The 16,737-nt window shown below is 41.7% G+C and overlaps 1 protein-coding gene across 1 annotated transcript in view; it reads left to right on the top strand.

The window, feature by feature from the left end:
- LIX1 (Lix1 homolog (chicken)) overlaps window positions 1–16,282 on the top strand; it is a 56,022-nt gene extending 39,740 nt beyond the window's left edge. The window contains exons 4-6 of the mRNA XM_010831962.1: window positions 1,096–1,191; window positions 10,125–10,202; window positions 12,406–16,282. Coding sequence (XP_010830264.1) covers window positions 1,096–1,191; window positions 10,125–10,202; window positions 12,406–12,693 — 462 coding nt within the window. The 3' untranslated portion in view covers window positions 12,694–16,282. The remainder of the gene's footprint in view (window positions 1–1,095; window positions 1,192–10,124; window positions 10,203–12,405) is intronic.
- The last annotated feature ends 455 nt before the right edge of the window (window positions 16,283–16,737 follow it).

Genomic DNA, 16,737 nt, shown 5'->3' with positions numbered 1-16,737 from the left:
CCTCTCTCTTGAACCTTCAAATTAAAAGATAAATAAATTAAAAAAAAAAAAAGAATCATGGTGGTAAAATATGAATGGTCCATACATGGAGAATTTTTTCCCTGTTAATTACATAATTTGCTTGGTGATCATTAGAATTCTATGAAGCAAGTCAGCATTTCAAGATTTCAATAATGGATGAAAACAGCCTCGAAGGGCAACCATTCATTCAGTTCAGTTCAGTTCAGTCGCTCAGTCACGTCCAACTCTTTGTGACCCCATGAACCACAGCATGCCAGGCCTCCCTGTCCATCACCAACTCCCGGAGTCTACCCAAACCCATGTCCATTGAGTCGGTGATGCCATCCAACCATCTCATCCTCTGTTGTCCCCTTCTCCTTCTGCCCTCAATCTTTCCCAGCCTCAGGGTCTTTTCCAGTGAGTCAGCTCTTCACATCGGTGGCCAAAGTATTGGAGTTGTCTCTTCAACATCATCCCTTCCAATGAACACCCAGGACTGATCCCCTTTAGGATGGACTGGTTGGATCTCCTTGCAGTCCAAGGGACTCTCAAGAGTCTTCTCCAACACCACAGTTCAAAAGCATCAATTCTTCAGCACTCAGCCCTCTTTATAGTCCAACTCTCACATCCATACATGACCACTGGAAAAACCATAGCCTAGACTAGATGGACCTTTGTTGACAAAGTGATGTCTCTGCTTTTTAATATGCTGTCTAGGTTGGTCATAACTTTCCTTCCAAGGAGTAGGTGCCTTTTAATTTCATGGCTGCTCATTAGGGTGGCATTAATGCCACTACCAACAAAAACGCTATAGAGACGTGGGAATTTCTGCTTTAGTATAATTATTCTTTTTGAGTATATAATCAGTTAACATTCTAATGAAAAGCTAGATTCAAATTGACTTCAAAATCCTCTTCACTTAGAGATGGTGAGATTAAGGCTTTTATCCCGAATCAGCTGGACATGGTTATAAGGTGCACACCTGAAGGGTTAGAAGCACAGGAGTTTCACCGTGGGGCCACAGGATTCATTCATGACCCCCAAAGAAGAGGAGGAAACATCCGTGACGCTTTCCTTTTCTGCTTCCTTCCCAAGGGCACTTTGGATGATGCAGACGACCCGAGCACCAGCATCGGAGCCTATCACTACATGCTGGAGTCAAACATGGGGAAGACCATGCTAGAGTTTCAGGTACCTGCCACATGTTTATTTTGCTACACAGCCCCTAGAAGCCTGGGGGAATGCCAGTCTTATCACAAACAGCTCTTTGTTTATTTGGGTCATTTTAATTTAACCCTCTTAGAATCCAGCACTATAACTCTCTTTTAGCAGCACTGCAGTAGGCTAAAACAAACAAGTCAACAAGGCACGATCTTTGCTTCTTCAAAGAAAGTAGAAGACTTGAGCTAAGAAACAGGTAGTGAACATTACCATCTTATGACCCTGTTAACACTTTACCAGCTTTTCAGTATAAAGCTCCCCTTTAAATCAAATCAAACAGCTTGAAATACTGCTCATGACCGTTTGGTTCTTAATTTTCAGAAGTTATAGATGAAGGTGACTGCAATGTATATTAAATAATTTCCCCATCCGTTATGGTATTTTTGTTAAACAAGATCTGCCATCTCCTATCGTTGAGTAAATAAAAAAATTTAGCAAGCTCTAGCTGTTTTCATTCCATGCTGACAAGCAATACCAGAGCTAAGGAACTATATTACCTGTTATTTGTAAATTAATTATATTAGTAGTAAGAAGAAGAAGAAGAATAGCTTACACTCATCGGATGCTTACCTTGTCTGGCACTGTGCTAAGCATTTAACAAATCTTACCATAATTTAACCTTTACAGTAAATGTATGAGTGTTTATTATACCCATGTCATCACTGAAGGAAGTATGTCATACAGCTTAGTAAATGGCACAGCCTGGGTTCAGACCCAGGCAGTCTGATTTCTGAGTTCATATTTTGACTATTATCCTGTACTGGGCTTGACAGACAAAAATTCAATAGTGGTTGAGAATGAAAAGTATGCTCTCTAAAAAATTAAATTTGAATACAGTTGACCATCCATATACATCAATGCTACTAAGAATCAATATGCAGTGTTATAATAAGGAGACTTTTCCTCCAAGATTTCTATTATTTTAGGTTAGATTCCAAGAAGCAATCAGAATATAAAGTTTTATGGGCAAAAATGTTCATCGTGGTATAATTTACAGTGGTGGTGTAGCTGAACCCTAAAGCCAGCTTTCAGATACCATCTTTGGTACCTTTCAAACTCTTTTCTGGATTACAGTGCCACAGCCACTTCTCAGGTGGATATGTCCGTCCTGCCCATTTTAAAATTCATTAATTTCACTCACCACTCTCTTGTTTGATTAAAGCAAAATCGCTCTTTTCTCATCCTTTCCTAGGAAGATCTCAGTCATCCAGATTTCTCCTTAAGCAGTTGTGGTCTCACTGACCTTTGATGTTGCTTGTCTTGGTTTGCAAAAGACCCTGAAGCTCACCTTCTGGTGTAGACAGCGGCTTGCAGCAGCCAGTGGTTCTCGGCCCTGGCTGGGGAGTGGGTTTGGCTGCCCACCTCTAAATCTGTTTCCTCATTTGTACATAAATCAGGAAGAATAATAGTAGCAATAATAGCAGTGCTACCTCACTGTGCCATTGTGGAGATTAAACGAGACTGCATAGGGAGTTCAGAACGGTTCCTGGCATATGGCAAATGCTCAGTAAAAAATGACAACTGATAGATATATATTTCTGAAGAAGGACTGCTTTACTTGAAATGCCAGAGGCTACTGGATGGACTCCCCTGACAGCTTTATCTAACCTAAAGTCTCCAGAAGAGGACAAAGTAGCTTCCCAGCAATAAATGCTTCAGGGCCCTGCGTCTCCTGCATTGCAGGCAGATTCTTGGCCAAATGAGCTATGGGGGAAGCCCTGCTATAGAATACAAGAGTGAAACTGGCAAGAGTCATTTTTTATATCCCATAACAATCTAAAGTCAGAGGAAACATGAAAGGGAGACGCATGACGCAAGAGAAGGAACACAAACTAAAACAAATCATACAGATCCAAGAGCCAAGCCTGTTCTACCACTTGTCGCCTGTGAACTCAGGCATTCTGAGACTCAGTTTTTCTCATCTACAAAATAAGAATCATGATGTCCACTGTGTAGACTTTTTGTGGGACTTATACAATGTGGCATTTATAAAGCATTTAGCACAATGATTCCCTAAGAAAGAAATCATTTATTTTAATTTCTCCTCTCTCCCTGACAGAAGAATATTGTACTTTTTTTTTTCCTTACAGAATGAGTGTTGCCTGGCCAAGAACATGGTAGCTTGTATGGGATTTAGTAACTCTTTTCAGAAAAATCAAGAATGATTTTTTTAAAATGCAGTGGGTTAGTCTGCCAAATATAAGGAAGGCAAAAAAATTTTTTTTAATTTTTAAATTCTGTCCAAGTACTATGAAAGGCTGTACTCAACCACCTTTTAGTAATACTTTTTTTTTTTAATTGCCTTACGATGGGCTGCATGTCTTCTGTGTGGTCTGCGTAGTAAGGTATTTAAGAATGTGAAATAATAATTTGACTCATATTGTGGAAATGCTTCATAAATTCTTGTAAAGGAGGCTGGGTGCCGGATGAGAGACAGAGGTAGAGGAAGACATGAGAGCAGGAAAAATCCAAACTCCCTCCTCCCAGTAGGGATGCTGGCAACCCACAGGGAGGGCCATGAAGTACATCCCTCTTCCTTCCTCCAGCCCCAGCTTGCCTGCTGGTTTCCTACACATTCCTCCGTGGCCTGGGTTAAATGCTTCAACTTGTTTCTGCTCATAATGGGAATTGACCACAGGCCTGGGCTGTCTGCAGTCAACACAGCAATTCAGTCCCCCTGGTGGGTAATAGATGTGTGTTTGTATCTAGCTACGGATGACTATACAGTCTAAAAACAAGCCTGGTGTCTCCTGACTGCCCTCAGGCTTTCCAGGGGGGCCTTTAAGGAGGCAGAGCTCGGAAGAAACCTGATCGGCTTCTGCTTACCTTCACTTCGCGGGCGGGAGGCTGGGGTGCCTGCTTAAGGTAGCCTTGCCTCTCTCCGTAGAGAAACTGCCTCATGTTTGCAGGGATGGGATGGTGGCAGCTCTAGCCACTGGGTCTTGTCAAGGTCAGATTCAAGGCAGACTTTGACTGAAGCTGGTTAATATATTTATTCTGAAGCCTAATGCAATCCAAAGATGAGCTGTTTATTTACATCTTTGCTAAATTCTCAAGGTTGCCTTTTAAAACCTCATCCCATAAACAAATTTCCTCTTAAATCCATTCTCTTGGGTTGGGAGATGGTGCCCACCTGCTTTTCAAGTTCTCCATTTACACTGTTTGTTTTTCTTATTCCTGATGAATCACAGAACCAAGCCAGTCTCCCAGACAGAGTTCCAGAGAGAAGCAGTGTTCATTTTCTCCCTGCGAAGTAGCTGGGAGGCCACACATCGTTTCTCGTAGGAGGCAACACCAGGAAGCTCTGTGAGGACAGACCCCAGTTGTTGTTGGGTTAGATTTAATGAATCTAATGACATCTAATTTAATGACAACATGAACCAGAAAAGCTGTAGAACAAAAGCTACAACTCCAATGTTCCTGAAGAGAAAGAAAACACAGGACTCAATTCACCATTTGATTTCGAATTTACTTATGGGGGCTCCCTGTGGCTCAGACAGTAAAGAATCTGCCTGCAGTGCAGGAGACCCAGGTTCGTTCTCTGGGTCAGGAAGATCCCCTGGAGAAGGAAATAGCTTCCCACTCCAGTATTCTAGCCTGCAGAATTCCATGGATAGAGGAAGCTGGTGGGCTACAGTCTATGGGGTCACAAAGAGTCAGACACAACTGAGCAACTGCTGCTGCTGCTGCTAAGTCGCATCAGTCGTGTCCGACTCTGTGCGACCCCATAGACGGCAGCCCACCAGGCTCCTCCGTCCATGGGATTTTCCAGGCAAGAGTACTAATATTTGGTAAAGGGAACTGGCTACATAATGTATGGGGCCTGGTGCAAAATGAAAGTTTAAGGCCTTTTGTTCAAAAATTGCTATGAATTTAAAGATAGTAAAGCACTAAACCAAGCTCAAAGCCTGTGTGACTGCACAGATCACAAGCTCGTGAAACTGCCCTTGTCCCTGACACAAGATCCCCAGAACAGCCCAGACTAGGGTAAGAAGAGTCAAGCATTCAACTGGGGTACAAAATTTAAAGGAGCAACAAAAATTCAGTAATCAAGGCAAATAATATTATAATGTAATACATTTAAAACTCAAAATAAATGTGCAAAAATCTATGACAAATGAAACATCCAAATTTTAAATAAAGATAGGATTTAAATAACAGACCCTGAACTTGTGCGACTCACCTTAAGTCTTGCTTCACTCACCTGGCCCTAGTCTTAACCCCACTTCTAGGCCAGCTTCTTGTTTATCTGTAAGCCCATGGAGAGGAGCCAGGCTTCTAGGTCAGCCTACATTACAAACACAGCTCAAAGACTTCAGTGAGGAAGAAGCAGGACAGATAAGCCCACCAAACAGACTTCATTCAAAATGATAGGGCTTCAACAAGTAGAAAACAAGGCTGAGAAGACCAGGCAGTGAGGAGTCACGGGAAAACTAGGAACTGAGTCCTCACAGAAGCCCACAGCCACCCTCTCCTTGCCAGTCTTTCATAATGCAAGGATTTCCAATGGCATCAATGATAAGCACACAAGGATTTCCTGGGGTTGAGCCAGGGTTCACACAGCTTCAGGAAGATCTGAAGATAGCGAACTTGGTCAGTTCAGGTCAGTTCAGTTCAGTCACTCAGTCGTGTCCGACCCTTTGCGACCTCATGGACTGCAGCATGCCAGGCCTCCCTGTCCATCACCAACTCCTGGAGTTTACTCAAACCCATGTCCATTGAGTCGGTGATGCCATCAAACCATCTAATCCTCCGTCGTCCCCTTCTTCTCCTGCCTTCAATCTTTCCCAGCATCAGGGTCTTTTCCAATGAAACAGCTCTTCGCATTAGGTGGCCAAAGTATTGGAATTGCAGCTTCAACATCAGTCCTTCCAATGAATATTTAGGACTGATTTCCCTTAGGATGGATTGGTTGGATCTCCTTGCAGTCCAAGGGACTCTCAAGAGTCTTCTCCAATACCACAGTTCAAAAGCATCAATTCTTGGTCATGGGAGGGGAAATAAAGAAATGGGACAGGGAGAATGTGGAAATATTTCAGTATACTTCATGTAACGATGGTAAGATCTGTTATCCTCCTCCAGAGAGGAGGGCAAGCACTATAGATCAGGACACAAAGTAAGAAGGTAGAAAGAAGGTTATCTTTCCTAGGGGATTTAGGAACAAGAGCTGCAGGGAAGAAGAGGCAGTTGTGTTACTGCAGAGGAAAGAACTGCTTGATGACAGGATAGAAATTTAGACAAACCAGAGGAGGTGAGGAGGATAATCCTCCTCCTGCAGGTGAAAACAGTCCAAGTCTCAGTGGGGAAGTTTTATGAGAGGGGTAGGTTGCCAAGGGATATGAGAAAGATTTCCAGTTCTGTTCACAGAATTGTGGGTTCCACAGTGTTAGGAGGGTTGCTGAGTGACACAACAGAAATTTATATGGATGAGGGGCTTGGCACAAAAATAAGAATGAAAGCTTAGAGGACATTGGAGGGAAAATACATTGTGAAGGCGGGACAGTTATCAAAGGATGGAATTAAGAGCTCTGTTAGCAATAGGTTGTTTCTCAAACTGGGCCACATGGATACAAGGACGATGCCAGGAGGGTTACTGAAGTCACAGAATAAACTCAATATCTCTTTCTGGGTTGTCGACATTATGTGAAGATTGCAGGATGAGGAAAGGAGTGGAGTGGCATTCGTTGTCTTCTTTAAGGAAACAGACATATACAATAAAATGCAAAATTTAAGAGGAGTCTTACAATAAAACATTTGTCAATATTGTCCCTCCTGTAACACCATGGAGACTGCTTCATATCAGAACCTAAACAGCGTTCCTATCCATTTTTTTTTTTTGTCTGCAAAGCATTCGGTGAGTAGGCCTGAGGGTATAGCAAGGAGGGAAACACAAGTTTACCTTCCTCAGCCACTGGGGTTATCTTGGTAAAAGGCACAGTGGTGGGAGCCAGATAGATTATGGATTTGGTTGGGAACAAAAGATTCTCACTTTCCCAAAGCAGCACAATGCTGTGACAGAGTGGAAATCTGGAAGGGGGCAGAGAGAAGTGGAGAGGAGCCATAAGAGGGGTGAGTTCCCCTGGCCCTGGACCCAGGACCCTGGGCATGCAGACATGGGGTCAGTGTGTGGCTCAGCTGGTGTCCATGTCAGATTCTAATTAATGGAAACACATGGTTCTGTCCTTACCAAGGTCTCTGTCTGTTCTTGGGCTTCCCTGATGGCTCAGACAGTATCTGCCTGCAGTGTGGGAGACCCGAGTTTGATCCCTGGGTCAGGAACATCCCCTGGAGAAGGGAATGGCAACCCTCTCCTGTGTTCTTGCCCGGAGAATTCCAGGGACAGAGGAATGGTGGGCTACGGTCCATAGGGTCACAAAGAGTCAGATACAACTGAGCGACTAACAAAGTGTGTTCTTGTGGTGCTTACTGTGTAGTAATACATACACAAAATCCTAAACTGAAAAGAAGAAAAGCATTACATTCTAAGGGCAATTTAAACATGAGAATAGTGCTATTCAGACATGAGACATTTAGACATGAGAATATTTATTCTGATGATCTTATCTCTTTAAATTTTACCTCATAATTTCAAGGTAACTGTAATCTCAAACTGAGCTTATGTCTCCAGATTTCATAGTGAAAACGTTTTCCAGAGCAAGCAGACATAAAGACAATAAAAGTCCACTTTTTTTTTTTTTTTGAATGGGCATAGACATCTATTCAAATGTTAAGCTTTCATAACTTGTCTCATCACCAGGAAGTTCCTTAACTGTATTGTTATTTTCCAATAGGTATGTGGCTGTGGTTTGTACTACCACTAATCCACTGTAGATGTTTCTCTGATCAAAAAAGAAAAAAAAATGTAGGTAACTTCAATGCTGCTGCTAAGTCGCTTCAGTCATGTCCGACTCTGTGTGACCCCATAGACGGCAGCCCATCAGGCTCCCCCAACCCTGGGATTCTCCAGGCAAGAACACTGGAGTGGGTTGCCATTCCTTTCTCCAATGCATGAAAGTGAAAAGTGAAAGTGAAGTCGCTCAGTCGTGTCCGACTCCTACGGAAGACTGCTAATCCTAATCAGATTGGAAAAACAAATTCTTCAGTATGTTGAATACATGTTAGCTTGCACTCGGTATCATGCAGGGAAAGGATGATGCTGACAGAAAGGCTAAATGCTGTGCTCAGCCCTGGCCGTTGAATGTGAAAACTGTGGGTGGCTTTAATATTAATTCATCCTTATTGGTCATATTTTAAGGCATTTTCTTGACTGAATTTATAAACTCAGGGGTATTTTACAGTTTCTGTAGTTTGTCCATTATATGCTCTATATTTGTTTTTTGGCCTGAATTTTTTAAAATTTAAATTATTTTCATATGGCATATTGTCACTTGGTTCAAAGCTCAAAAGGTACAAATGAGTGTCGGAGGAAAGTCTCGCTCCATTTTTCTCCCCAGAGGTGACTCATGTTGCCAGATTCTTTTGTATCTTGTCAGAACTCTTCTAGGCATTTATAAGCAAATATTTATAGGCATCTTCTAATTCTTTTTTAATCAAGTAGTAGCACTCAGTATACATGTTGGACACCTTGCTTTTAACAACACCACACAGAGACTCTACATTAGAACCAGAGAGCCTTCTCACCCTTTGTGATTGCCTTGTATTTACTAGGACGACCATGTTGTAAGGGAGGAAGAATCATTTTCTTTTTTATCCTTCTGAATTCTTAGCCGAGACTCCTGTAATGAAAGACAGATTAGGAAGAGAAAAACAGAAGTACACCTCATGTATGTGTGAGAGATACCCACGGAAAAACGAGGACCTCCACAAGGTGGCTTAGAATTCAGGATTAAATACCATCTTAATACGGAAGGGAGAGGGGGTGTGGGCCTCTCGGGAAAGCGCATGTGCGCCTTCTCAGTTGCTCAGTCATGTCTGAATCTTTGCAACCCACGGACTATAGCCCATCAGGCTCCACCTGGTGCTCTGCCCGTGGGATTCCCCAGGCAAGCATACTTGAATGGGCAGCCATTTCCTCCTCCAGGGGATCTTCCCGACCCAGGGGTCAAACCTGTGTCTCTTAGATCTCCTGCATTGGCAGACAGATCCTTTACTGCTGAGCCACCAGGGAAGCCCCTCAGGAGAAAGGAGATAATCTTTAAGAAAGATGAATTGATCCTTAGAAGAATAGATAGGAGATATGATAGAGACAAAGTTTGGCTGAGCATGGAGTGGACTTCAGTTTCTACTTCTGTGATAAGAGTCAGTATACCCTGGTTGATAAAACTTTTGGAGAAGGGATTTATACCAATTAAGTTCCTTTTGGAGGATCTGTCTTTTGGGAGATAAGGGGAGTTCAGAGAAAGCCTCTTCCTCTGCTTGCAGTTTTTAAGTAGTTATAGCTCAAAATAATCAATATACCAAAGTTGCATATTTGGGGGTGCTATATTATGCTACACTTCAGGATTTAACCATTCCTTTTTGTAACCATTTCATTTAACCATTCCTTTAAAAATGAACATTTAAAATATTGCCAGTCTCAGGCAGTTTTTTTTACATGATGCAATAAATAGCCTTGCCTACACATTATTCGAAGATGTGCTGGTATATTTATATAGCTTCCTGGGTGTAAAATTGTTACAGCATATGTGTTTACACTGTTGAGAGGTATTTGTCCATTATTTAATAGTTCGTGCCAAATATAGATAAAACAGAGGAGGGAAGGAAAAACGCTCCGGAAGCCCACGACTGTGGTATTTGAAAAGTCTCAAAGTGTCCTGACAGTACTGTGTATTCCATTTGCCTGATATAGTTGGAGCTAGGGTTATGACCTCTTCAGCAATCACTGAGGCACTTTCTTTCACATTTCTGCTTTGAGACTAATGACAAACATTTGGGTTTTATAGGAGCTTATGACCATTTTCCAACTATTGCACTGGAATGGAAGCCTCAAAGCCCTTCGTGAAACAAAATGTTCCCGACAGGTGAGATTTTGCCAATAAAAAGCAGGTTTGTGTTGTATGGCATCTTCCACTGAGGTTCCTTTATTTGAATTTTTCTCTGTTTAGCACCTTATTTATTAAAAGCAGAGGAGATATATATATATATACTGTGCTTAGTCACTCCATTGTGTCCGACTCTTTGAGACCCTCTGGACTGTAGCCTGCCAGGCTCATCTGTCCATGGGGATTCTCCAGGCAAGAATACTGGAGTGGGTGGCCATGCCCTTCTCCAGGGGATCTTCCCAACCCAGGGATCAAACACAGATCTCCCTCATTGCAGACAGATACTTTACTGTCTGAGCCACCAGGGAAGTATACGTATACTAACATGTATATATGCATATGCTAACATATATGTAATATGATGTGCACGTAACTATATGTGCAACATATAAGTGTACTAACATATACATATATATATATATATGGTATATCTCTATCTGGTATCTCTCTCTCTGATATATCTATCTAGATTTAGATCTAGATATATCAGTCTGGTTGCATCAGGGTCTGACCACACACACTAAGAAGAATGTCGGCTGGCCATAGGACAGATTTAGACACCTGTACTGAACGCTAGAATGGAGGGATCAGTAAGACAGATTTCGTTCCTAAGTCAGATACGGCATCTACTCCATGCAGTGTGCCCCCTCCCACTCTTCAAAGCAGAAAGAAATGTGAGTCTGCGCCGCCTCCAAACCTCCTCACCGAGAACAGGTAGTTATTTATAGCAGGAGGATTCTTCTCACCCCCAACAAATGTTCCCAGTGGGTAACAGAACTGATTATAAAGGTGGGAGACATGGTATTTCCATCGCTTCAATTTTTTGTTTTTGTTTTCTATAACTTCAATTTTTTTTTTCAGTCACTTCAGTTTTGGGGTTTGGAAGTTCCTTCTTTATTTTTCAGAGACAGGGCCTCACTATTTCTTAGCCATCTATGAAAAGCATCCTGCCCCCTTTCTTGTGGCAAAGGCAAGCCCCTCCCATGCACTTAATGGTTCTCACCCTACTATCACTGAAGATTTGTTCTTCCTTTATCCCACTAGATTTCGAGGATAGTAGTTTATTTTTGAGAATTTGCTAACAGGAAGTTGTATGAGGAGCACAGCCTCTACTAGGCAGCAAGATGAGGGCGGATGTAAAAGTTTTCCATGCGCTGCTGCCCCAGGAGTTTTTGTTCTTTGCCTAGAAAGCCTGGCTTTCAAAATGTCAAAGATGCAAAAGAAATGAGTAGCTGACAATGGCTTTGGCTATTTTTTTCTTTTCCTTTGATTTCATAAAAAGCCTTTGAAACATGCCGAGTTGGTTACAAACACTTTTCCGTGATTGTTTTTAATTTGTTAAGGTCATAAATAAATACCATATGTTCTTGAAAATAAAAATAAGCAACACATCCAGTCCACAAGGTCTTTTTAAAGAGCGTTCATCAAACTTATACATGACATTACAGTGTACGGGCGAATTTTAAACACGAGAATTGGAAGATAGTGACTAATTTTGCATTGTCTGCAGAAAGTAAGAGACAGTGCACGTAAAGTTACCATTATGATATCAGTGATGATAATACCTATCTTCCATAATTGTTAGGGTCCTTCCCATAGTTACTGTGAGCTGTTTAGTCTGTCATCTTCCTTATGCTAACAACACAGCAGGTAGGAAGCTGACTCTCCTGGTGTCTAAGTCTTGTCCTGACTCAAAGCTTCCTGTTTTCTGCAGTGGGTGTGACCAAACCCAGTTCTGCCCAAATCCTTCTGAGCAGTTGTTTCCCTCTATCTTGCCAAAGCAGCTAATGTTGGGCAGAAGGATTATAAATAAATGAGGTAAAGCTCATACTAATTGTTGTAACAATGCAGTTTCAAAGGAACATATATTTTCCAGTGAGGTTAGAGCTCTGTTCTGTGAATAACTTTAGGTCATTCCTGGTGGCAGTGTTTTGATTCAACCTGGAGGGACCTTTACTTTGGGTACCAACTTAAGTCATTTTGATCCTTTAAGAGGTGTGTCCTGGGGTTGGGCTTCCGTTCGTGAACATCAGAGAGGTTTGGTTGTCGGTAGAACCCCCATGGGTGTTTGTGTGCTGGGGTGGGGGGTGGAGGCACAGGAAACGAAGTGTCAGCAGGCCATGAGCCCAGGTACTTTTGTTGCTCTTCACTGATGCTCTGGACCTTGTCTCTTGGTTCCCAGGAAGTCATCTCCTATTATTCCCAGTACTCCCTGGATGAAAAGATGCGCAGCCACATGGCCCTAGACTGGATCATGAAGGAGCGGGAGTCGCCGGGAATTCTCTCCCAAGAGCTGCGAATGGCCCTGAGGGAGCTGGAGGAAGCCAGGAAAGCAGGACAAGAACTACGGTTTTACAAAGAAAAGAAAGAGATCCTGAGTTTAGCCCTGACGCAGATCTACAGTGATCCTGACGCTTCTTCACCCAGTGATGATCAGCTGAGCCTCACGGCCCTTTGTGGCTATCACTAGCAAGACCAGGTCCCAGCTGCCCCCAAGGTGGGCAGAAGCCGGACTCTCCCATGAGGAAGCTCATGGAGAGGTTTGGTCATCAGAAGCTTTAGCACTTCCAGATGCTACGTGAAGGCGGTAGTAATTCTCCTCACTTATTCCATGCACAGTATCTCAAGAATAGTAGGACCCTTATAGGACCCAACGTCCCCCTCAGTGCGATTTCCCCATCGCGTTCTCAATAGTTCCACCTCAGGCCAAAAGGATGAAGACAGGATTGTTTGGAAAATATTTCCCAGGCCTGGCTTGAACCTAAAGCCTGGCTGACATGTGCCTTGCTGGATTACGTATGTTGTTTCAAAGAAAGAACCAGTGTAGCAACTCCGAAAAAAACACCAGCCAGGACTAGGGAAAGTAGCATGATAGCAATTAAAAAATACTTGGGATTAAATAAACAATATGGATTATTTTTTAAAATATCCAGGAGTCAGAGTTTCTTCTTAAGCTTTGTCAGCTGCAAGATCATTTACACTCCACTAGGTGTAACATACGGAGAAGGCAATGGCACCCCACTCCAGTACTCTTGCCTGGAAAATCCCATGGACAGAGGGGCCTGGTAGGCTGCAGTCCATGGGGTCGCTAGGAGTTGGACATGACTGAGCGACTTCACTTTCACTTTTCACTTTCATGCACTGGAGAAGGAAATGGCAACCCACTCCAGTGTTCTTGCCTGGAGAATCCCAGGGACGGGGAGCCTGGTGGGCTGCCATCTATGGGGTCGCACGGAGTCGAATACGACTGAAGCAACTTAGCAGCAGCAGCAGCAGGTGTAACATAAAACTTCAGCGGGGATTTTATCTGGACATCCCACCATCAAAGATTTTGAAGTGGTAATGGTATGAAAATACTATATAAGTGTAATGGGGCTTAAATTGTCATTGTCCTAATTTTTTAAAAGCCCGCTCTTCCATGTGGGGATAAATGGCACCCAGGGTAGCACCCTTACTTGTTTCCCTCAAGAAGAATTAATATCCAGTTTTTGTGAGTCCTCAGTCATGTGCATTTTTAATTTGCAAACAGATGAAGTGCTTTATTTTTATGTCTGCCACCTCAGTCATATATCTATACTGGGGACAGTTACTGGCATTTCTAAGACGAAAACGTTTTGAAAAATCATTAGCATTTAACAGTACTTATATTTACATTTGATTTGTTTCTCCTGCATTAGAGAAAAGGAATTGTTAATTGTCTTTGTTGTTGTTCGGGAACTTAAGCCACCAGTAGCTCAGATGTAGTGTCACTTTCCCGTTTAAATTACTGGACTCTTCTCTAAAGGAGGGACAAAACATTGCCATGTCTCTTTTAAAATGGCTCGGGTCAATCAACTGATTAGAAAACCAAAAGCAGATGCAAACCATTTTTATGGTTCTCCGTCACTCAAACTTAAGAATGGCAGCAGTGCCAGTTTTAAACACTTACACGTAGTTCCTTAGTTTTAACACGGGATGGATTATCTTGCATTTACTCCAATGTCAAATTTAATAAAAACACTTTTCTCAGTTTTCAATAAGATTTCCTTTTCTTCCTGTTTAGGCAAATGCGCATTAACTTTCATGAAAGCTGAAACCATTATAATTACACTAATGTTTACAAAAATGTGATAGTTGTAGCTTCATACCTAAATATCTACAATGCTAACTGTCACTCCTTGAATCCCCAAGAAACTGTATACTGAGCATGTATTTTGGAAGTAGCCTTATCAATAAAACTTAACTTCACACATCAGATTTCTCACCCCAGGGAAAAATTTAGCTATATACCTTCCCTACTCAAATGTCTTGCAGACATAATACTATATAATATTAGATACATTTTATTTAAAATATTGTTTTAACAAAAAACAATCACATCCCTCCCCATGATGAGGCTAAATGCCACCTAGAAGAAATTCCCAAATAGAAATTAGAATTAATATCTGTAAGTGAATACATTTTAAAATTAAATCACATCCTATTTAAAGTAATGTTTTTAAGAAGTCATTACTCTTTATCATTTCAGAAAAGATACAGCTTCCCGTGTTAGGTGTGATGAAAAGTAGGTACTTCTGTACTGCATTTGCAGTCTTTAACAATGACCACCTCAGGCTGACATTATCTAACTAGATGCAGGAACAGGAATCGGCTAGAAAATATTAAATGTAGTCTCTGCCCAGCAGTTAGAAAAACTGTACCCATTCCGTACACTGGAAGCAGAGGCTCTGGCTTGGCCACTATTAACTTTTCCTGGCTGGTCAAAACTGCCCACTCTTCCCGCCACGGTGTGGGAGTTTCAGCAAAATAAGCAAAAGTCAGAATCTTTGCCACTCCCTTTGATGTTCATTTATCACAAATCAGTATCAGCTAAGACCTAATGTCTGTCGGTATATCACATCAGTTCAGTTCAGTTCAGTCGCTCAGTCGTGTCCGACTCTTTGTGACCCCATGAATCGCAGCACGCCAGGCCTCCCTGTCCATCACCAACTCGCGGAGTTCACTTAGACTCACATCCATTGAGTCGGTGATGCCATCCAGCCATCTCATTCTCTGTCGTCCCCTTCTCCTCCTGCCCCCATCCCTCCCAGCATCAGAGTCTTTTCCAGTGAGTCAACTCTTCGCATGAGGTGGCCAAAGTACTGGAGTTTCAGCTTTAGCATCATTCCTTCCAAAGAAATTCCAGGGCTGATCTCCTTTAAAATGGACTGGTTGGATCTCCTTGCAGTCCAAAGGACTCTCAAGAGTCTTCTCCAACACCACAATTCAAAAGCATCAATTCTTCGGCGCTCAGCTTTCTTCACAGTCCAACTCTCACATCCATACATGACCACTGGAAAAACCATAGCCTTGACTAGACGGACCTTTGCAGGCAAAGTAATGTCTCTGCTTTTCAATATGCTATCTAGGTTGGTCATAACTTTCCTTCCAAGGTATATCACATAAACATATGTAATTCTGGCCTTGAGACTAGCAGGGTTGAACAGCAAAGTAGACTATTATTATTTTTCATTTTCTATATCTTCTCAATAACACACTGTGTTGAATGGGCCTGGAGTGGAGGATTCTCTACTTAAATATATAGAACCCTGGGTTCTAACATTTTGTGGTTATAAATTCTTTAAGAATCTGATAGAAGCTATGGACCTTATCCTAGGAAAACAGGATGAAACAATTACATTCAAAATTACACAGACTATTTCAGAGTGTATGTGAAACTCCCCAAAATCCATACATTGCTCTGTTGAAAGGACGCCCAGTTTAAAACTCTTAATTTTTGCATATCTACTTACAGTTTCTTAAACTTTTCAGCAGGGCTCCAACATAACTCAGACATAGTCCCATTAACCTGTCTCTGAGACAAATGTCATCATCCTTAAATACAGAATTGCACTGATTAAAAAAAATTAAAAATTAAAAAAAAAAGAATTGCACTGATTTGTGACAAGAGATAGTTTAATTTTCACAAAACCCAAATACCCCAGATTGTTATGAAAAAAACCACTTAAAGAAAATTAGTCACTTAACTTGTATGAACATATCAGAATATCACAGATTTAATAAAGTCATTGTTCCTCTAATGATCAGAATTTGGTCGTCCATTTGTTCAATATGTTTGCTGTTACATTCATTCACCTATTTCTAGAAAAGGAAAAGAATCAAGCCATAGATATTCTTGAAATGCTGTACCCACATCAATGATAAATCTGATCAGCTAGGTCTCAGGAAAACAACAAAGAAAACATAAAAGCTTAACACCTTTCAATTTCTTTAGAGAAAGTTTTTGACATCAGGAGCATTGTTGTAGTTGACTTAATCTCTGAAATACTTTAGAGGGTTCTCAGTTCTGTCATGCCATGCCTCTCTTTCTTGCCAAATGACAAAAGAAGCCAGACTAAGAATGTTTTTTTTTTTTTTTTTTTTAATTTTTTTAATTTTGCATGCACCCCCTGGTGTACATCAAATTACGAGATGCACCTTTTGGGGTAGACGTGATGCCTTAGGGTGGACATACACCCATCCTGCTGCTCAGCCT

This window comes from Bison bison, unplaced genomic scaffold, assembly GCF_000754665.1.
Source record: "Bison bison bison isolate TAMUID 2011002044 unplaced genomic scaffold, Bison_UMD1.0 scf7180017864533, whole genome shotgun sequence".
NCBI classification, from domain to species: domain Eukaryota; kingdom Metazoa; phylum Chordata; class Mammalia; order Artiodactyla; family Bovidae; genus Bison; species Bison bison.
This window is presented reverse-complemented; position numbering and strand designations above follow the sequence as displayed.